General features: G+C 30.1%; 1 protein-coding gene across 1 annotated transcript; it reads right to left on the reverse strand.

Moving 5' to 3' along the window:
- Positions 1-18,005: 18,005 nt before the first annotated feature.
- Positions 18,006-18,597, reverse strand: LOC121225031 (protein TIC 214-like). The gene has a single exon (XM_041108750.1). The coding sequence runs from the start codon at positions 18,553-18,555 to the stop codon at positions 18,022-18,024; it is 534 nt and encodes a 177-aa protein (XP_040964684.1). The 5' UTR covers positions 18,556-18,597; the 3' UTR covers positions 18,006-18,021.
- Between the last annotated feature and the right edge of the window lie 455 nt (positions 18,598-19,052).

Genomic DNA, 19,052 nt, shown 5'->3' on the forward strand with positions numbered 1-19,052 from the left:
AAGTCAATAACTCTCGCTCTTTTGTAATAATAAAGTGGGTAAAGTTTACCGATAATTGCCGGTAAAAGCACGTGTAAAATGAAATCCAAGTGGAAATAAACGACGCAATTTGGACACGGACTTCTTACCGTCCGATTTCAACTGGAACAGAACAGTTCAATGACCAACCCCTTTTTTTTAAGGCTGATTGCACGCTTTACTCCCTACAATATGTTGTTTTTCTCACTTTGATCTTTAAAGCTTTTTTCACTTTAGTCCCTAATATTTTTAACCATTCATCGGTTCAGTTCTTTAGAAGTTAAAAAAATGGATTAATATATCAAATAAATTATAAATTGTCACGTATTATATGTTGACATCATATCGTAACTAGAAAAAATAACAATATATATAAATTAAAAAATCATAAAAACATTAAAATTGTAAAATATATATTATAAAAATAATAAAATTATTAGAAATTATTAATAAATTATAAAAACTATTAAAATTTATTAATTTTAATAATGTTTCATAATTTTTTATAATTTTTAATATTCTTGTAAATTTTTTATTTTAAAATATTTAAAGATGTTTATTGCTAAATATCCTAGCTGGTTTTTTTAATGACCAAATGATTAAACCGGTGAATGATCGAAAACATTAGGGTCTAAAGTGGGCTAAAACATATTTAAAGATTAAAGTGAAAAAAGCGGTCTTTAGGGATTAAAGTATGCATTAAACCATTTTATAATAACAATTTCTAAAATATTACTATAACTAGTATGGTTGCCACCCACACTTCGGGTTTGGTTAAATATTTATTTTTGACTAAATTAAATGTTGCAAAATGCTCTAAGATATTGTACTATTCATATATTGGAATTAAGTTGTCATATCTTTATTTTCAAGAATTTAGTCCCACTACTTAACAAATTTAAAATTTTATGTCTATTTGTTAACACCATTAAAATGTTTCAATTAAATTTGTTGGCATGGTATTTTGAAATTGAAAAAGAAATACTCACTTGGTATTCTTGTAATGGACGTGAATTTAATAGAGAATTTTAACAATGTTAACAATTCTTAAATATTCACGTAAACATTTTAAAGTATTTAGGATAACTAATGACATTATAAAAGTTGAGGTACCAAATTATGTTAAAATTAAAGTAAAAATATTAAATTTCAAATTTAAGTGAAGTATAGGGATAAAAATTGAAATTGGTCATTGTTATATAAATAAAAAAAATAGAGAGATAAGAAGTGTAATTTCACCATTTTATTATTATGTCAAGAAAGGGTAAAAAAGGAAAAAAATTGGACAGGTGTCATGTGAAGGAAGACTTTAATGATCTACTTCTAATAAAAAACATTACAGTAAACTTGTTAGAGTTATGCTCAAGCCCTTTAGGAGGCATTTCGAATAGTTGAAGTAATGTCTTCCTTTTATATATAGCAGTACAGATTATGATAAATGTTACCTTTTGTAATAATGTTTTTAAATGTTGCTACTAATCAATAAAGTAAATCAATGATTGTGTTTTAAAAATATTACTATAGATACTTATATAATATATTAATTCTTTAAATAATTAAATTTTATCTACAACATACAGAGAAGCTAAGTTGCTATTTAGGGTATTTATTCACTGTACACAAATATTCATATTTACATAAATATATAAATTTGATTATGTTTGAGCTCAAGATTAAACTTAATAATTTTTTGATTAATTTAAAATAATAAATATTAATTTTTATACTGTATATGATTGATTATAAAAAAAATATTTATTAATTCTACAAACTATTTAAATCAGATATTAGAATATTTGAATTCAACTTATTCGATGACTTGTAACATATTATGCACATTAGCAAAAGTAAAAATATGATTAAAGTATTACAAAACCTCGGATACTATATTTTAGATTGCATTTTAGTATTTTTATTGAAAAATGGATAAATTGGTCCTTTTAAGTTAGATGAGTGTTAAAATTGCATAGATAAATGTTTGTTTTAGTGTTTTTTATATATAAAGTATAATAATAAAAAATTAGCTCTTAACTTTTACACCTTTATTCAATTTGACACATACTCTTTTATCGGAAGAAAATTAGAAATTTTTTAAACTAATAAAGCTAAATGGTCTAAAAGGTCTTAGTAATAAATTTAAAAAATCAACAAGTCATTTTAAAAAACATAAAATTTATAAAAAAAATAATTATAAAATTTTTATTAAAAATATCAATAGGAACAATTGTTGTAAGAAATCTAATCTCAATTTTTTGATATAGAAAACTGGATTTTGTCTTCCACTCTTGTTTTTTTTTGTCCCCCAATTGGTCTTCTCTCTCACTCGTGATCAAAGTCAAAACCTTAAAGAAAACTAGAGAAATAAAAGGTGAAGATTAAGAAGGAAGCGGTTGAAATTAATTTCATTTTTGTTTGATTAGAAAAGCCGAAGATTATTGGTTAAAAAACCGTTTTATTTCTTTTTAATTTGTTGGGTTTAAAAACATGATTTAATCTTACATTTTTAAATTAAACAAAATTCCAATGACTGGTTAATGTGTTTTGATAAGTCAGAAATGAACACCTTTAGTCAAAGTTCAAAATAAAAAAGAGTAAATATATTTTAATTTACATGTAATATTTAAACATAAAATAAATACTCATAGAGATAAAAGTCCATTAAAGCTAGCATTGCAATTAATTTGGTCCTTCAAATATTAGAGTTTTAAGGAGCAACTCCCAATTTCTCAAGTTTCATAATATTAGTATAATTTTAGACTTTATAGAGATTAAAATAACAACTCGTGCAACATATTTTAATTTATTTTTAGGTAAGGTTGCTTCTTTTTCAATGCAAAATGTGTCAGATATATAATTCACGAAGCACGTGAAACAAACATTAATCACCTTCATTATTGTGAGGACTGAGGTTGTTGGCCTTTTCGCAACTTGTTTCTTGTTTAATCTTTCACTAAAAACATCAAATTAACACATTTGTGAATTTATGTAAAAATCTCACTTAATTGTTTTATTTTATTTTAAAAATACGAAACAACGTGTAATCTAGTTGAAATTGTAAAATTGCACATATATATTTTATTATTTAATTTATATAATTAAAAAGTTTTACTAATAACATACTTTAACCTAAGCAAAACTTCCAAAAGAAACAAAATTCAAAATTTAGAAAGGATGGTTGAGTCAATCAAGTAGTATAAGATTTATGTTGTGTCTATTTTTTTTTTTTTGATACAAGAAATATTTTTGAGCTGATTTCTATACAATCTCTTAATATTTAAAAAAAAAAAAAAGAGAGTATTTTCCGGAGCTTTGGTCAAGTCATGGCTGCTTCTATTATTTATTGATTTCGTACTGAATATTGAATTTACATTCTTGACTTATTAATTGATACCAACAATGTGAGTAAAATATTAAACTCGATTTATAATTATTTAATTATATTTTATGGAAACTGAAACCAAATCTTGGTTGCCTAAAACTAGAGATTTTGTGACCAATCTCATGTTTATTAATTAGGATATTAACAAAAGCGTTGCTATTTATTATTTTAATATTACAATATCCAACCCCTTTTTAATACAATAGATTAGAGATTAATTAGTTTGATTTTAAGTATTTTTAATTCATGATATTAATATCAAATAATATTATTGAATATAATTAATATATTATATTAATAAAAATAGAACGGTATTTAAGTCTAAATAATGAAGCTTGAATATTTTTAGTATTGTGAAAATGGTTGAATGTTGGCATGAATAGTGATAGATTTAAGATTCTATGATATATAACAAAAAAAAGTATAATTTAATATTTAATAATTTAAACTAAGGTGAAAGTTTAATTTTTTTTGGTTAGGTAAAAGTTTAATTTTATAATAATTTTAAAATGTTATTTTTAATTACAATAATACGGTAAAGACGCGACTAGTACAACTTAAATTTAGATCACATCTAGAGCAGTAAATACTTTTGATCATCAAGACATCGCATGCGGTTTAAATGTTATCTTATTGTCAATTTAATAATATAATAAATATTAGATACAATATCTTATTTAACCATTCAACTTTATAAAAATTTATTTTTATCAAAAACTAAAATTATAATGCCTAAACAAGAAAACTATTTGCGTCTCCACATCAATGGTTTTTATATATTATTAGAGATAAATATGGTTTAAAAAGAAAAAAAGTAAAGGGTCCATGCCATGAGGGGATAGGATAAATTGAAAAATAAAGAGATATTGGGTAAATCCAGATCCAATCAGACCACAAATCTAGAATAAATAATAGAAAAGGGTGATAGTTTTGAATGTCCCACAATATCCGTAATGATGAACAAACCAAATTAAAATAATGATGTAACTTGTAAGCAATATTTCCCTCTTTATAGGGAATTGAGAGACTTGTGAATTTGAAGTGGAGTTCTTATCCCTTTGCTTTGCTTAATTAATGCTAACTTTTTTAATAAAAATACACGTATAATTTTCTGGGTAGTGGCAGGGAGAAGCAAAGCAGGTGGTTTAGGTGGTATCTTTTCCTCTTAGCATGTCTGCCCTATAAACCTAACTTTAAATTATATTTATTGCACCCAATTAAATTATAAAAATATGTAAATTTGAATGCACTCAAAAAAAATAAAATTTTAATTCAAATTGCTTCTCCTTAAAATATATATTTATAAGTTGACTTTTGTTAGGTGAAAAATATAAGTTGATATTAAAGGTTGTTACTCAAAGTTGAATTGGCAAGCAATACCTGTGGCGTGGTGCGTATGAGTTTGAGGACGTCACCAGCCATGTTTGATGTTTGGTCACCACCTCATTTTACCCTTTTTCAGCTCTATTCTCTTCTGCTAAAAAAATCCCTTCAAAATAATCAATTCAACCTTGATACAAAAAAGTTTCCATTTTTTTTCTAGTTTTGCAATTTTATATTATTATTAATAAATTTATACTTTTTTCCATTTTTAGAATCAATGGAAATTCTATGTTTTTATAATTTAAAAAAAATTCTATTTAAGAAAAAAAGTTTATTTTTTATTTTCTTTTTAGAATTTTTTAAATAATTATAACAAAAATTATCAAATGTCGTCACGTAGCACAACCTTAACATGCTACATGACGAAGTTAACAGTGTCAAAAGGCTTCCATAGAAAGTTTGGATTTGAGGGATTAATTAATTGCTTAAATTCAGTTAAGAGCTTAATTGATTGCTTAAATTCGGTACGGCTCAATCGAGTGATGTTTTCAATTAAGAGCTCAATTAATTATTAAATTTTCAAGAGATTTTTTTTACAAGTCGTTTAATTTTATTCCTTTATTTACACAAGTGCTTACGCTCCTATATACACTTGAACGAATCCTTAATAAAAATTCAATTGGTATTATTGTTATAGCAACAATTTGAAAATTAAGATGGTGAGTAATAAAAATAAAAAAAAGGGGTAAAGTTTGGAGGCTCTTTTTAATATTTTAGCCATTTGAATTGAATAGAAATATGAGAGAGACGAAGGGATTTTGTTAGCTACAAAACAAACTAAAAATCCCCTAGTGATCACACACAATTTGCAGCCATCTTTGAATTCGGGTTCAAGTCAAAGGTGGTCCACAAAAGAAACCCCAACCCTTGGCAAGCACCTTACTCCCCCAAATTCAAAGGCTTATATCACAATTTTATATCTATTTAAAGAAAAAAGGGTATAATTGTTGGGCCCAAAGTTGTATTTCATAATGGATCCTGAGATGTTTTTGAGTCCAACCTAATGCATGAGTTTGGGTTAGTAATCAAAGAGTTGGTGGTTAACTATTTTATCAAATCTTAAATGTGCTATATTATAATAAAAAATCCTTTATAGTAACCTATTGTTATTATTATAAATGAAGAGAAAATTTATAATTTAGTTTGAATCTAAGGATAGTTATTTAACATTTTATAATGGATTAAAAGGATGATTTTGATTTGGAAAAGTAACATTAAACAAGGCCTTAGTTTAGCTGATGGTTGTCGAATCCACCAATATAGACCTACGCCTAATTTGCGATTTAAGTAGTATAGGGAGTAGGGTCGATCCCTCAGAGACTGGGTTTACTGTAAATTGTTGCTCGCTTGACCAGATTTATGTCGGGGCAGTTGTCGTGCCCAAGACGTTCGAGGGGATAAAAATTTGAAAACCTGAAATAAACAGAAAAATAACGTCAAAAGTAAAAGTTGAAAACAAAATAATAAAAACCGTGAAATAAATATTAAGAAAAATTAATTAGAATGAGCTCAGCTTTAGACACGAATTTTCCTCGTCTTTGAACCGATCCTCGAAATTGGATGAACTCTTTTCCAATAAGCTAGTTATAGCTACCAAGGACGCATCGGACACCAACTCTTCCTTGTGTAAATTAGTTATGGAACGTCCAATAACTAATTCTTACCGATCGAACAACCACGAAACGTTCGTGATTTAGAACTCCGGCAGCTTTGCGTTCTAGAAGAGCCTAGCTCGAACCAATGCCCTTAACCGCGTGGGACATTTAAATCCAGTTACTACTTCCCTTGACGGAACCAAACAGTAATCTCCACTTGGCACGCCAATGTGTTCACAGAAAACCGATTAGAAACGTTCTTTTCGGAATTCCAACTGTACGTCTAATCACACCAAATCAAACGACGTCTTTTTTTGACTTAGTGTTGATCTGACTTTATGAGCTGACAAAATCATACTCTTAATCCGGAGAAGTAATAAGTACTGGAATTTTAGGAGTTAAATGGCTCGGGTTCGTAACTCACGGGTTTTGATGAGGCTAATTTCGACCTAAAGCTGAAAATGGGTTTAGTTGGCTAAAGTTTGGGACATGTTGGTATTTGATAAATTAATTAAGGTAAATGGGTGAAAGGGTGGGTGATGTGATTGAGTATGGGAGTTGGAATATATTAAAGTGGGGTGGTTGACTATTTGGAAAAAAATTGAAAAAGGAATTGCAAATGGTGATTAGCTACTGGAAATTAAAATTTGAAGGAAAGGAAACTAAAGAAACAACAAAGGCTACGTAGAAAGGAGAGAATTGAGAGATAAAAGCTAAATATTTTTTTGATTGATTCATTGATGAACAATACATGCTCTATTTATACTAGAGGATTTACTAATTTAGGAGCCAACTAGTCTAGAAAATCAAGGAAAAATAAAAATATAAATATTCCATGACAAAAAATATCCCAAAATAATCTCCCCCACTTAGTCAACAAAATTTTCAGCTAATTAATATTGGAAAAATTCTACTTTGGCCCTCCTTCTTTGCTTCTTTCTTTAATTTGGCCCAATTGTTTCCTTTTTCTTCTATTTAGCCTTAAATTTCATTCCTGCACAAAATTCAATAAATATGGCAAATTTAGTGGTGCATTCTCATAAATATACCAAATTAATTACATAAAATATGTAACTTTAGTATTTAATCATTAGCATAATTTAATTTTTAGTCAGACTTCTCCTTTAAACAAAACTTTTTTTAGCTAGCAAATGCGACTAATGTTTCGATTTTTTTAACAATCATATCGTAGGTTCTGATCATATCTTCTCTTTTCGAAATTATGCCTAAAACTATCCATATCCCCTCCTCAGCCCATAAATAGGAGGACAATACACATCAGTGCACTTCTACCCAGGTCCTCCTGCATTAACAACAATGTTTATGCCAATCGAGCTAAGACTCAACCAGCATGTTTCGAATTATTAAAAGTGATCATATTCGACAAATCTAATCAAATGAAACATAGTTAACGTATTTAGTATGCTAAAATTTATTCACTTTCTATATTTCTCGTGATAAAAGGTGAAAATATTATTATGGTGTTAAAGATAAAATTAGATTTTTTTTATTAATAGTGAATCAAAACATAAAATTTACATGAAAGTGAATCTCGAATAAGCTACCCTGCGCTCATCATCATAAATTTATTTTAATGTCTCGGGTGGTGGACTATTATAAACTTGGACCCCTAAAGGAATACTAGTTGCATGGTTAGCCATTGAATCAACTACTTTGTTGCCTCTCTATATGCATGCCAAATTCTTACCTCCTAGTCACATGCTAGTGTCACAGGACTAGAATTTTACTCTGGCAAACCGTGTGTCCTTTGGTGATTTATTTACTTCAAATTCGCCTAAGTCAACCTAACTCTCGAAAAGTGAGAATTCACAAGGAAAATTCTCTAAGGCATTAAAATAAAGTGGAAGCAAACTTAAATTGTCAAAGCGAAGGAGCAACGAAAGAACTGAAAAAAAAACACAAGAAAACAATGCACACAAGGTATTTAAGTAAATGCTCTCAAATATATTCAATAACTATGAATGAAATGATTACAAATGAAGAGGGAGACCTTTATTTATAGTTGAGCTCCCTCAGATCCTACAGTACAAATTGAGTTAAAATATTCACCAATATGAGAGTCTTAAGGGATTTAAACTTTATATATTCTTATCCCTTAGAATTTACAATATTCAACATGATAACTCTAGTTTTACTGGATTATTCCACTGAGCTATCAAGACTTCAAGTAGATGGGTTTCTACATATGTTCCATGAATCGGGCCAATTCAAATGGGTCAAATAAGCCCCTATTTAATCAACTGGCCCCTGTGGGACACTCTGTGTGCATTCGCCATAGGCTTTGATCCAAGACCCGTAACATTAGCAGGTTCTTTATAACTCTGATAATTGCATTAAAATTATGTTATTCCTTCATGTTACACAAAATATTCACAGCTAAAAGATTATCTTTCCAAGACTAGTCCATGTACACTAATATCTCAGACTTGAAATACTCCCTAAAACTTAGCTTTTAACACTGAACCTGATATCAAAATCCTTGCAAAACCTCGTATCTGTAACACCGTATACCCGACCTGATCATTGGGTCTGAGTACCAAATGTCATAAATAAACCGTATTACTTAACAACCTTTCAACTGGATTTATTTATAGACAACACCAAAATGTAAACCCATGATTACCATACAACTTTATACTAATTTCTTAGATAACAACATGTTTCAAATTTTTAACTTCAAATATATTCTCTATCATACAAGTACTAAGGTTTTTACATTCATTTTGCCTTACTAGGCCCGTGTATATACACTTATTCAACCCTAGAGGTATAGCCTCTGAGGGTGCCCCTCTATACACATGAAACAGCTTCAATGCCCAACGTGTAAATCTGGTGTAGTCTGGCTTGTCCCTTTCTAAGGTCCCGAAAACCCTTGTTCCTACATACAATGTAGCATATTCGTAAGTTTAGCATAAACTTAGTGAGATTCTGAGTAACAATGTATTGTAAACACTCTATAATTTAAGGAAAAAGGAGTAAATGTACTAAATTTAAACTCCCTGCGCGCCGTTAGGTACTTCATAGATTTTTTGGCATGGTTGACACATTACTTTTTCTGATTTTCATCATTGGCTGACCCACCCTTAGATTCAATCGTAACTATGCTCTTCCAAGTAACAATTCCTTATAGAATTTGATCCTGTCCTGCTTCATCTCGAATTCCTATTTTACCTTTCCTGGTATTTGACCTTCTTAAGATAACCATATATGCGTGCATATGGTTCAGTTCTACTTTTGCTACTAATGGACTTGTAATCATCTTTGCCCTATCGACGAATCCCTACCTTGATCCGTTCATTCCACAATAAAACTATGCATATGATTAACATTTTACCCCCGACAATTAACTTCTTTGACTTAATCACCGGAATAAACCCTCCCTCATGAAAGACCCAATCTAACATCATCTTTTGCGGTTTTGAATATGAGACTTGGCTGATTTGTATACACCCTTCTTCTTTAGTAAACTCATGCTTGCAAGATAGTCCCATAGGACTTTCCCATTTCAACCCACTCTATAGAGATACTTCAATTAGTGGTTAGTACTCGACGAACTGTCTCTTACTAAATTGCCATTGGCGAACTTTCTCCTTTGATAATCCTAGAGGATTTTTTCACGCTATGTAGTCCCAACTGACGTCCGTTTCTTTGGGAAAATTCCCCCACGAACTTTCCTTCCTAAGATAAATCCTTAGCGGATTTCTTTTCGAGAGAGTCCTTGGCAGGATTCCATTTTTTCTTGCGGTCTCTCTTATTAATACACTTCGAATTTAATCCTGAAGGACTATTTCATTACCTTTCACCCAATGGTGGTTTATACGTTGATACTGACTAACTTTTAGTAAAGAATACTTGTTTACCGATAATTTGAGGGAAATAATCCTTCTTTTCATGCATACTCGCGTTTAAGACATTTTTACCAGTTTTTCATATCTTCATAATTTGGCAGACCTTCTTTTTAGCACGCTTGTCGTGTTTTCGTCACGCCATAATCATCATATATGATTGTTCGTTGTGCGAGTCTGTCAGTGACTTCACCCTTTTTATGCCTTAGCAGGCTTTTTGGCCCACTGTCTTGGTGGACTTTATATGTTAACATAACCCAACTATGGTCTTACACTACGTGGTGCCATGTTTACTGTCCTGGCGGACTTTGTATGTTGCCATTGCCCAACAATGGCCTTACTCTATATGGTGTCATGTTTACTGTCCTAGTGGACTTTATATGTTGCCATAGCCTAGCTACGGTCTTACATTATATGGTGCCATGTTTATTGTCTTGACAAATTTCATATGTTACCATAACCCAACTATGATCTTACACTCTTATAAGCTTAGAGCCTCCAACCGGTGCCATGGCCCAACTATGGTCTTACACTATATGGTGCCATGTTTATTGTCATGAAGGACTTCATATGTTACCATAGCCCAGCTATGATCTTACATTTTTATAGGCTTAGAGCCTCCAATTGGTGCCATGACCCAACTATGGTCTTACACATCATTCCCGTTGTTGTCTATCCTTCCTTTCTTTAAATCCTCCTTGTTAATGCGAACACCGAAGTGTTCACCTATAAGGCTAGACCCCCATCTATCTCAGTTACAACATATGCCAAACAGAATTACGAAAGAGCTAACAGAAATTCTATTTCCCAATCTATCCGCCCATTCCTCCATAACGCTCATTTCTTACTCCAACCAATCCGCCAATACATTTCCTTCGTACTCCACAATTCATGCTCACGCATAACATACAACCGTACATTCAGAATAATAACATGAAGTACACCATACCCATTTCACAGACACAAAACATATCATTTTCTCAACAAACATATTTTCATCTTTTATGTAATCAAACAACCAGCATACATACTCACACGATATTATGCATACTTAACATGCTTATTCACCATTTCATACACAACAGCAGGTTCTGACAACTTAGAACAAACACTAACACAATAGCAGGTTCTGACAACTTAGAACAAACACTAACACAGACCATTCAAACAATACAATATCAACAATCACCTAGAGGCAGAGTACAGAAACTCACCTGAACTCCTACATTCTCGCCAACTTAGCTTTTCCAATTGCTAGAGCCTTCATTGTCCTAGTAGCTAAGCATGACAACCATATATTGGTTAAATCGAAGGTGTTCAAACCTTAAATCTCAAAACCTAATATATATAAACTTATTAGGAAATCCTTACCCTCTCTCATCCTCTAATCCAAGAGTACATAAAAGGTAAGAAGGCTTACCAATTCATCAAATTCTCTACTCTTAGACTTCAAATCCCATGATCTCTGCCCCATACAACGCTATCCTTAACTTCTTCATATTCGGAGCACCCGAAAAAGACAATGTAGATGAGAAAGAAATTATAAACAAAATTGAAAATAATTCCTTTTATAGGAATATCCATTCTCACCCAAATATATAATTCTTCTTGAACGGTCTCCAAATCTTAATCAGCCATCCATCAATAATTATTGTGTCTCCCACTATGGAAACAGTCGATTCCATTTTAACCAAACTAGAATTAAAACTTAACTAATTGCCCAACAGTCACAAACTTTTAGAAATTTTTGGTAAAGTCTGCCAACTCACTATTTTATTCAATTAACTCCTAATGTTCCTTTAAATTAGAGTCTTTAATGAAGACTGAGTGTGACAATATCCATCTGCCAAGATGCTTTCTAATGACTTTCCTTGGCATTGTGATTCTAAATGTCCTTTTAAGAGCTCCATCCGTATTACCTTTCAACCAACCAATTATTGGAAAAGACTATCAAATCACAAAAAATCAAATTACTTATTTTCATGCATAGCATGTTAGAACCACCGGTATGCTCCATGGCGCAGCGAAAAAATTATTCTGGTGATCCATAACCATGGATCCATGTATAAGGAACGAAACGGGTTGAAATAAAGTTGAAGATATACCTTCTTAAATAAAAATAATGAATGGATGTTGTTGATTCGATATTGGTTCCAAGCCACAACGAAAATGTTTCGGCCTCTACGTAGTCCACTCGGTATTAAAACAAACGATAAAACTCTTTTGGAACTATTTTAGAGAATAATCTCCCAAAATGACTGTTAGACCTTTTTTCTCAATTTCTTTTTAAAACACACTTACCCTAATTCGGGATTTTGGTATGCAAATATTGAAAACGAAATCAATCTTATAGAGAACATATGGAAAGCATTAAACAATTTATATTCTTACTGTTAGAGTATGCCGAAAGATCAATCATGGGATAGTTGTAATAACATACTTGATTTATCATGTTTATTAATATAAGGCGTTACCATTATTATTTAAGTTTCTTTTCTGTGTGTATAAATAAACTGTTTTATAATAATGTCCTAAGAATAATATGATTATTCTTAAAAGATCCTTAGTCAAGTATTATTGTTAGATAGGAAAACGATAATGCATTAAGACTAACATGTAGTTGATTGATGATAAAGAGTTATCATTGATATGGAATGTCAGGATCGATGCATGAATATGTGTGTTAGAGAACAACATATTGGATTGACCCATTATGAGTATGTTTCCTGGATTATTATGTAATTGTCACGACATTACTCATAGTGATTAATATGTATATGATCCTCAGACTTGAGATCATCATAATCTCAACATCGCGAGTAGTATATTTTGATACAATCAAACGTACACCGTAACTAGTTGTTCTATAAAGGCTGATGTTGGATATACCACAATCGATGTAGAGGGATATGGTTGGTCGATATAGAATAAGTCCCTCCTACATAATGGGAGTAATATATTGGGCCACTTGATTAAGCGAGACTAGAAATGCATGGCCATGCTCAAATAAGTTGATATGAGATGTCATACTTATTTGTATATTGTAGTCTGCTTAAGGTATCAAGGAACATGGAATGGACTATACAAGTGTGACTATTCCATGACTTGTGTCCAATCCAGAGATAAATGACTTAAGGATTATTGCATAAAAGGTTAATCATAAAAAAAAGGTTATGTCGAATCATGATCTCTTGTGACTTAGGTAGCAATGATGCATTGCTAGATGCCACTCATTGTTTGTAACATTAGAATCGTTCTAGTATTACTGCTAACGTTACAGGAACCTACAGGGTCACACCCTATAGTTGAAATGAACGGAATAAACCATAGTTGGTATTATTTTTGGGTTTCGCTTGAATTAAATTAATTATAGAATTAATTTAATTCGGTAATCAAATTTCCAACACATTATGTACAAGTTTTTTTGTACGCATAATGAGGACATGAATTTGGTTAGCATATGAATTCAAATAAATATATGGTTTACCGAAATTATATTATAATTAATGTAATTATAATTTTCGATTTTAGATATTATTATATTTATTTAATTCCTAAAAACCCTAAAATAATAGGATATAAGAATCCCGTTTTTCTTTGTTTTTGGGTCTAGCAGCTGTCAAAGAAAAATTACTTTCAAAACTGTTTTGAGGATTTCTTCCGTTCGTAGTCAACTGGGTGGATTATGTAGAGGTCGGAGTCTCGATAGATTGCGGCTTGGTTCGATTGTAGATCAGACTACACATTGTTGAGAAGTTGCTGTCTACTCAGAGCAAACATTAGGTAATTTCGTAACCCTTTTCACCTCGATTCGTTCCTCACACATGGATTCGTGGTTAGGGTCGCCGATTATTAAATTTTTTTGCTGCGCCATAGGAGTGCCGGTGATTCAACACTTACCAAAAAGAATTATAACATATGGAAAGTATTGAAAACGTTATATTCTCTCTAAAAAAGAATTATAACTACCATGTTTCAATGTTTGATCGAAATCATAATTATAATAATTTATTATATTAATTTCGGTAAACTATATTCTGTTAAAATTTTATATGAATCAAATTCATATATTAATTTTAACTATGTTCTCTATTTGTGTACAACAAGCTTGTACATTTAATTTTTTTTAATATTTAACTGTTTCATTCATGTAACAGCTAAACACAAACAGCTAAACACAATACCAACTGTGTTTCGATTTTGTCCATTTTAACCATAGGGTGTGACCTTATAAGTTCTTGTAACGTTAGTAGTAATACTAGAACATTTCTAATAATACAAGCAATGAGTGGCATTTAGCAATGCATCATTACTACCTAAGTTACAAGACGTCGTAATTCGACATTACCTTTTTGTGATAAACCTTTCATGTGTTACATCATTTTGTCATTTATAACTAGATTGGACACAAGTCATTGAACAGTCACACTTGTATAATCCAATATCATGTTTCTTGATATCTTGAGTAGACTACAATAAACAAATAAGTATGATATCTCATATCAACTTATTTGAGCATGACCATGCATTTCTAGTCTCACTTAATCAACATATTGATCCCATTATGTAGGAGGGACAAATCCTATATTGATCAACCATATCCCACTACATAGATTGTGGCATATCCAATATCAGTCTTTTAGTACAACCTGTTAAGGAAGACATTTGATTGTATGAAAATATATGACTCACGATGTTAGGATAATGATGATCTCAAGTCTGAGAACCGTATACATGGTTATCCCTATGAGTAATGTTGGGACTATTATATAATAATCCAAGAAACATACTCATAGTAGGTCAGTCCAATATGTTGTTCTCTAGCACATACTCATGTATTGATTTTGACTTTTCTATGTCAATGACAACATTTTGTCATCAATCAACTACACATTAATCTTAATGCATTATTGTTGTCCAAGCCCGTAATAATAGTTGAATAAGGACCTTTTAAGAATAATCACATTTTTCTTAGGACTTTATTACAATTCAGTTGATTTATATACACAGAAAAAGACATTGAAATAATAAAACAAGTATGAAATTACAATTATATCATGATTGGGCTTTGGGTATACTATAGCATAACCTTCAAATCAACTCCAAAATCCGCTATGATTCTCCTAGCAAATGACCCCATCTTCCTACTTGTCACCACAAAAAAGCGTAATTGGTTTTCTCTTCGATACATGGTTTTACACATACATAGTTATGTTCAAAATATATATTTGTATATAGAAAATTATTTGATATATTACCAGCGGAGTTTTTTAAACTCCTCAAGTAAGTGTAAGGCTTGACAAGTGCATTATAGGGTATAGTAAAAATAAATAAAATTTAATTATATAAATAAATGTGACACTTGTCACACTCAATCCACTTGCAGAATCTAAAAAAAATTCATTAACGGTATATCAAATAGGGGTGGGTATTCGATCGAGTCAAGTCGAATTGAGTAAAAAAATTTCGAGTTAGCCGAGTTGACGAATCCTATTTTAGCAACCAAACTTAATTTGAATTTTTTTCGAATCGAATCGAATTGAGTAAAAAAATTTCGAGTCAAGTCGAGTCGAGTTAACGAATCCTATTATTTATACTCAATGTTGCATTTACATGGACCGATTATTTAACTAGTAGACGAAGTACAAGATTATTTAACTACATAAACAATATAATGATTTTGTCTTTTAACTTAATGAGTAAACATTTATCAAAACGTTGTAGTTTTGCCTTTTAACTTAATGATTTTGACTTTTAACTTTTTAAAAAGGTAAACATTTATCAAAACAATGTAGTTTTGCCTTTTCTTATTTGAATTTTCGGATAACTCGAATTATGTAATTCATATTTGAGTTAAACAAAAAAACTTAGTTTTTTATTCGAGTTGATCCGAATAACTTGATTAACTCAAATAACTCAATCTATTTAATTCAAAATTTAAAATTTTTATCGAATTTTTCGAATTTTATCGGATTTTGCTCACCCCTAATTACCCATTTATATATTACACGTAAAATAAATTTAAAACATTTTTATTGTCAATTAAAATTACAAATTTGAAAATATCAATTTAATAATATTCTTAACTATTGAATACAAATATTTTTTAATAATAAATATTATTGTAAAATATTAAAATACATAAACATTTTATTTTATTTCATAAGGATAATTTCATAAGTTAATACTATATTTTAAAAAAATTGTTTAGTAAACTAAATTTGATAATATAACCTTTTTTTTTTAATTTTAACGTAATCAAATTTCTATCAACCATATTCTACTAAAATCATAAACTGAAAAGGTAACATATATTCTCTTAAAGCCTTGCTCATAGCTTTTAGTTTTGGTCTCAAACTTGAGACATCATCAAATATATTTTTTTGAAATAATAAAAATTCAAGAGGAAAGCTATCATTCACCTTAAATTAAAAAAAGTGCAAAATACTTTATTATTTTAAACTCATGAGATAATTATATAATAAATAAATTATTACATAAGTTTCAAGTAAACCAAATACTTCATAATGTATAGTTCAATGAAATACAAGAAAATGGAACTTAATTTGCCATAAGGTGAAGAACTTTTTTGGAAACTCCAATTTTTTTTGAGTGAAAATATCTTATATTATCATTAAAAAGTTATTATCTCCATTTTCTCTCACCTATTTTTTCTTTCTAATCTCAATTTTAATTGTTTTGATGATGATTTTTGTAGAGGCTTAATTCCATTAAGCACTGCCGTATGAAAGCTTGTAAACAAATAATAGTCTACTATACTTTTTCTGAAAGTAGTTGTGGTTTTAATTTTTAGTTCACTCTGTTTTCTTTAGAAATAGTGGTGGTTCTTGTCCACTCTATTTCTCTTAAAGCATATGTGATTTTAGTTTTGATTTTAGTTTTTAGTTTCTATGTTTCTAGTCTTATTTTGGCTTATTCATAAGATTTTTCAAGGCAAAGACACTTTCAAATCTATTGGGAATTGTTCCTAGAGGATCTTGTAAAGTTAAAGCACCGTAATGATGTTAACAAAATTGGACTCTAAGATGATGATGAGGAGAGTAGACCATTTGTGTCTTGGCTTTTTGTGCACCACTCATGTTTATAAAAAAAACATTGTGACATTTCATTTTTTATAGCATTTTCAGCCCGGTCATTTTTTATATATCGCAAAGGTCTATTCCATCGTTTAGAATAAAAAAAAAGTGTCACAAGAGATTTTTCAATCTATAATAAATATTTATCTTTTTTTTTAAATATTTCTAACTTCGAACTTTCTTGATTCCCATCCAGATAAGAAGTTTCATAAACCGGTCTATTTTTAGAGTATGTCTCTTTAAAACAAAAGTGGAGTTCGCCCTTTATTTTTATTCTTTCCAGTTACTCGTAGCTTTTCTGTTTCGTCGATTTTGCTCGGATCCACCTCTTCCTCCGAAAAAAAGAGAAGAAGTATTTTCTTGGTCCCTTGTTTCTGGTTAGCCCCTCCCCCTTCGGAAAGAGTTTCTATTTCTATGTTTCTTTCTTCCTCACTTTCCCCCACTTCTTCCATTTTGGAAATTCCTTTTAGTTTCTTAGTTAGAATGGGTGACGGTATTTTGCCTAAATAGTAAACACATGTAATAAATAACAGAATACTAAAGATTTGAGCCATAGAATTTCTAAATTATGATACAAGATACTTATTAAATCGAATAAGTACATTAGACCTAATTAAATTATTTTGCTGTATCCAGACTAATACCAACCCAACCCATTTCATCAATAAAATATGACCACTTAATCAAACAACAAAACTACTTGTTACAAATAACATATTGTTGTTGCATCGAAACATATAGATGTTGACTAATCTGGCTAACATTGAACTTGGTAAAATTAAATGGTCGAATAATTGAATAATTTGATTATTCAGGAATACACATTGAATGCTAAGATTACGCATTGAATTTCTAGTAGGACGTCTATGATCAAAAAAGTCTTTGTGATTGTTCCAGAAGAAATGAAACAAAAGATACGGTAGAGCTAGGACAGTTATTGTATGAGATTTACCCAATGCTAAATGCAAAGGTACATAGTAGATTGATATGAACATCATGAGCTGGCCTGCAATAAACCCAGTTGTTGCTGATACTCTCTTCTCGGTTCCTTCTTCTCTTTCTTCCATTACTCGAGCTCGTAGAAGGAAGATATAAGAGGGACCTAAGGATAGTGTGGTCAGAAATCCATAATAGAGTCCGACCATAACGACCGAATTGATCATCGTCATGTATAAGGATATTAGATTCCCTGGTATAAAATATTTTAAAATCATCATTAACCTCCCTTTTTTTCTTTTCTATTTCTGGATTATTATATGATGATTTTGAACTTTCCATATACATATATAGAAATAGAAAAAGATAGACTAGAACGTAAGTTTCTTGGGGCTTTTGGCTGTAAATTTTTTGTTGATTAAAATTTATTGTTAGGTCAATTTAATGATGGCAGTTAGAGTGAAATTATCGACTGTTGATCAAGGCATTGCATCTCTGGTTTGTTACTTAATCCTTATTGTGTTGTGATTACTGTTAGTTTGTCTTTTTATTCTATTTGATTTTTTGTTGTTGTAGACAATGATATTTGTGAATCAATTTATATTGTTTTATTTATTGTTTGTATTATATGTCATGTTTATTTATCTCTTATTCATGGTTCCTATTAATGACAAGTATTTTATTATTCAAAGAAAATGTTATTATTTAAGTGTCTAACTGAGTTTTAATTAGAACTCAACATCAATTTAGTAAATAAAAGTATTTAAACAATTAACTA

This window comes from Gossypium hirsutum, chromosome D13, assembly GCF_007990345.1.
Source record: "Gossypium hirsutum isolate 1008001.06 chromosome D13, Gossypium_hirsutum_v2.1, whole genome shotgun sequence".
Taxonomy (NCBI): domain Eukaryota; kingdom Viridiplantae; phylum Streptophyta; class Magnoliopsida; order Malvales; family Malvaceae; genus Gossypium; species Gossypium hirsutum.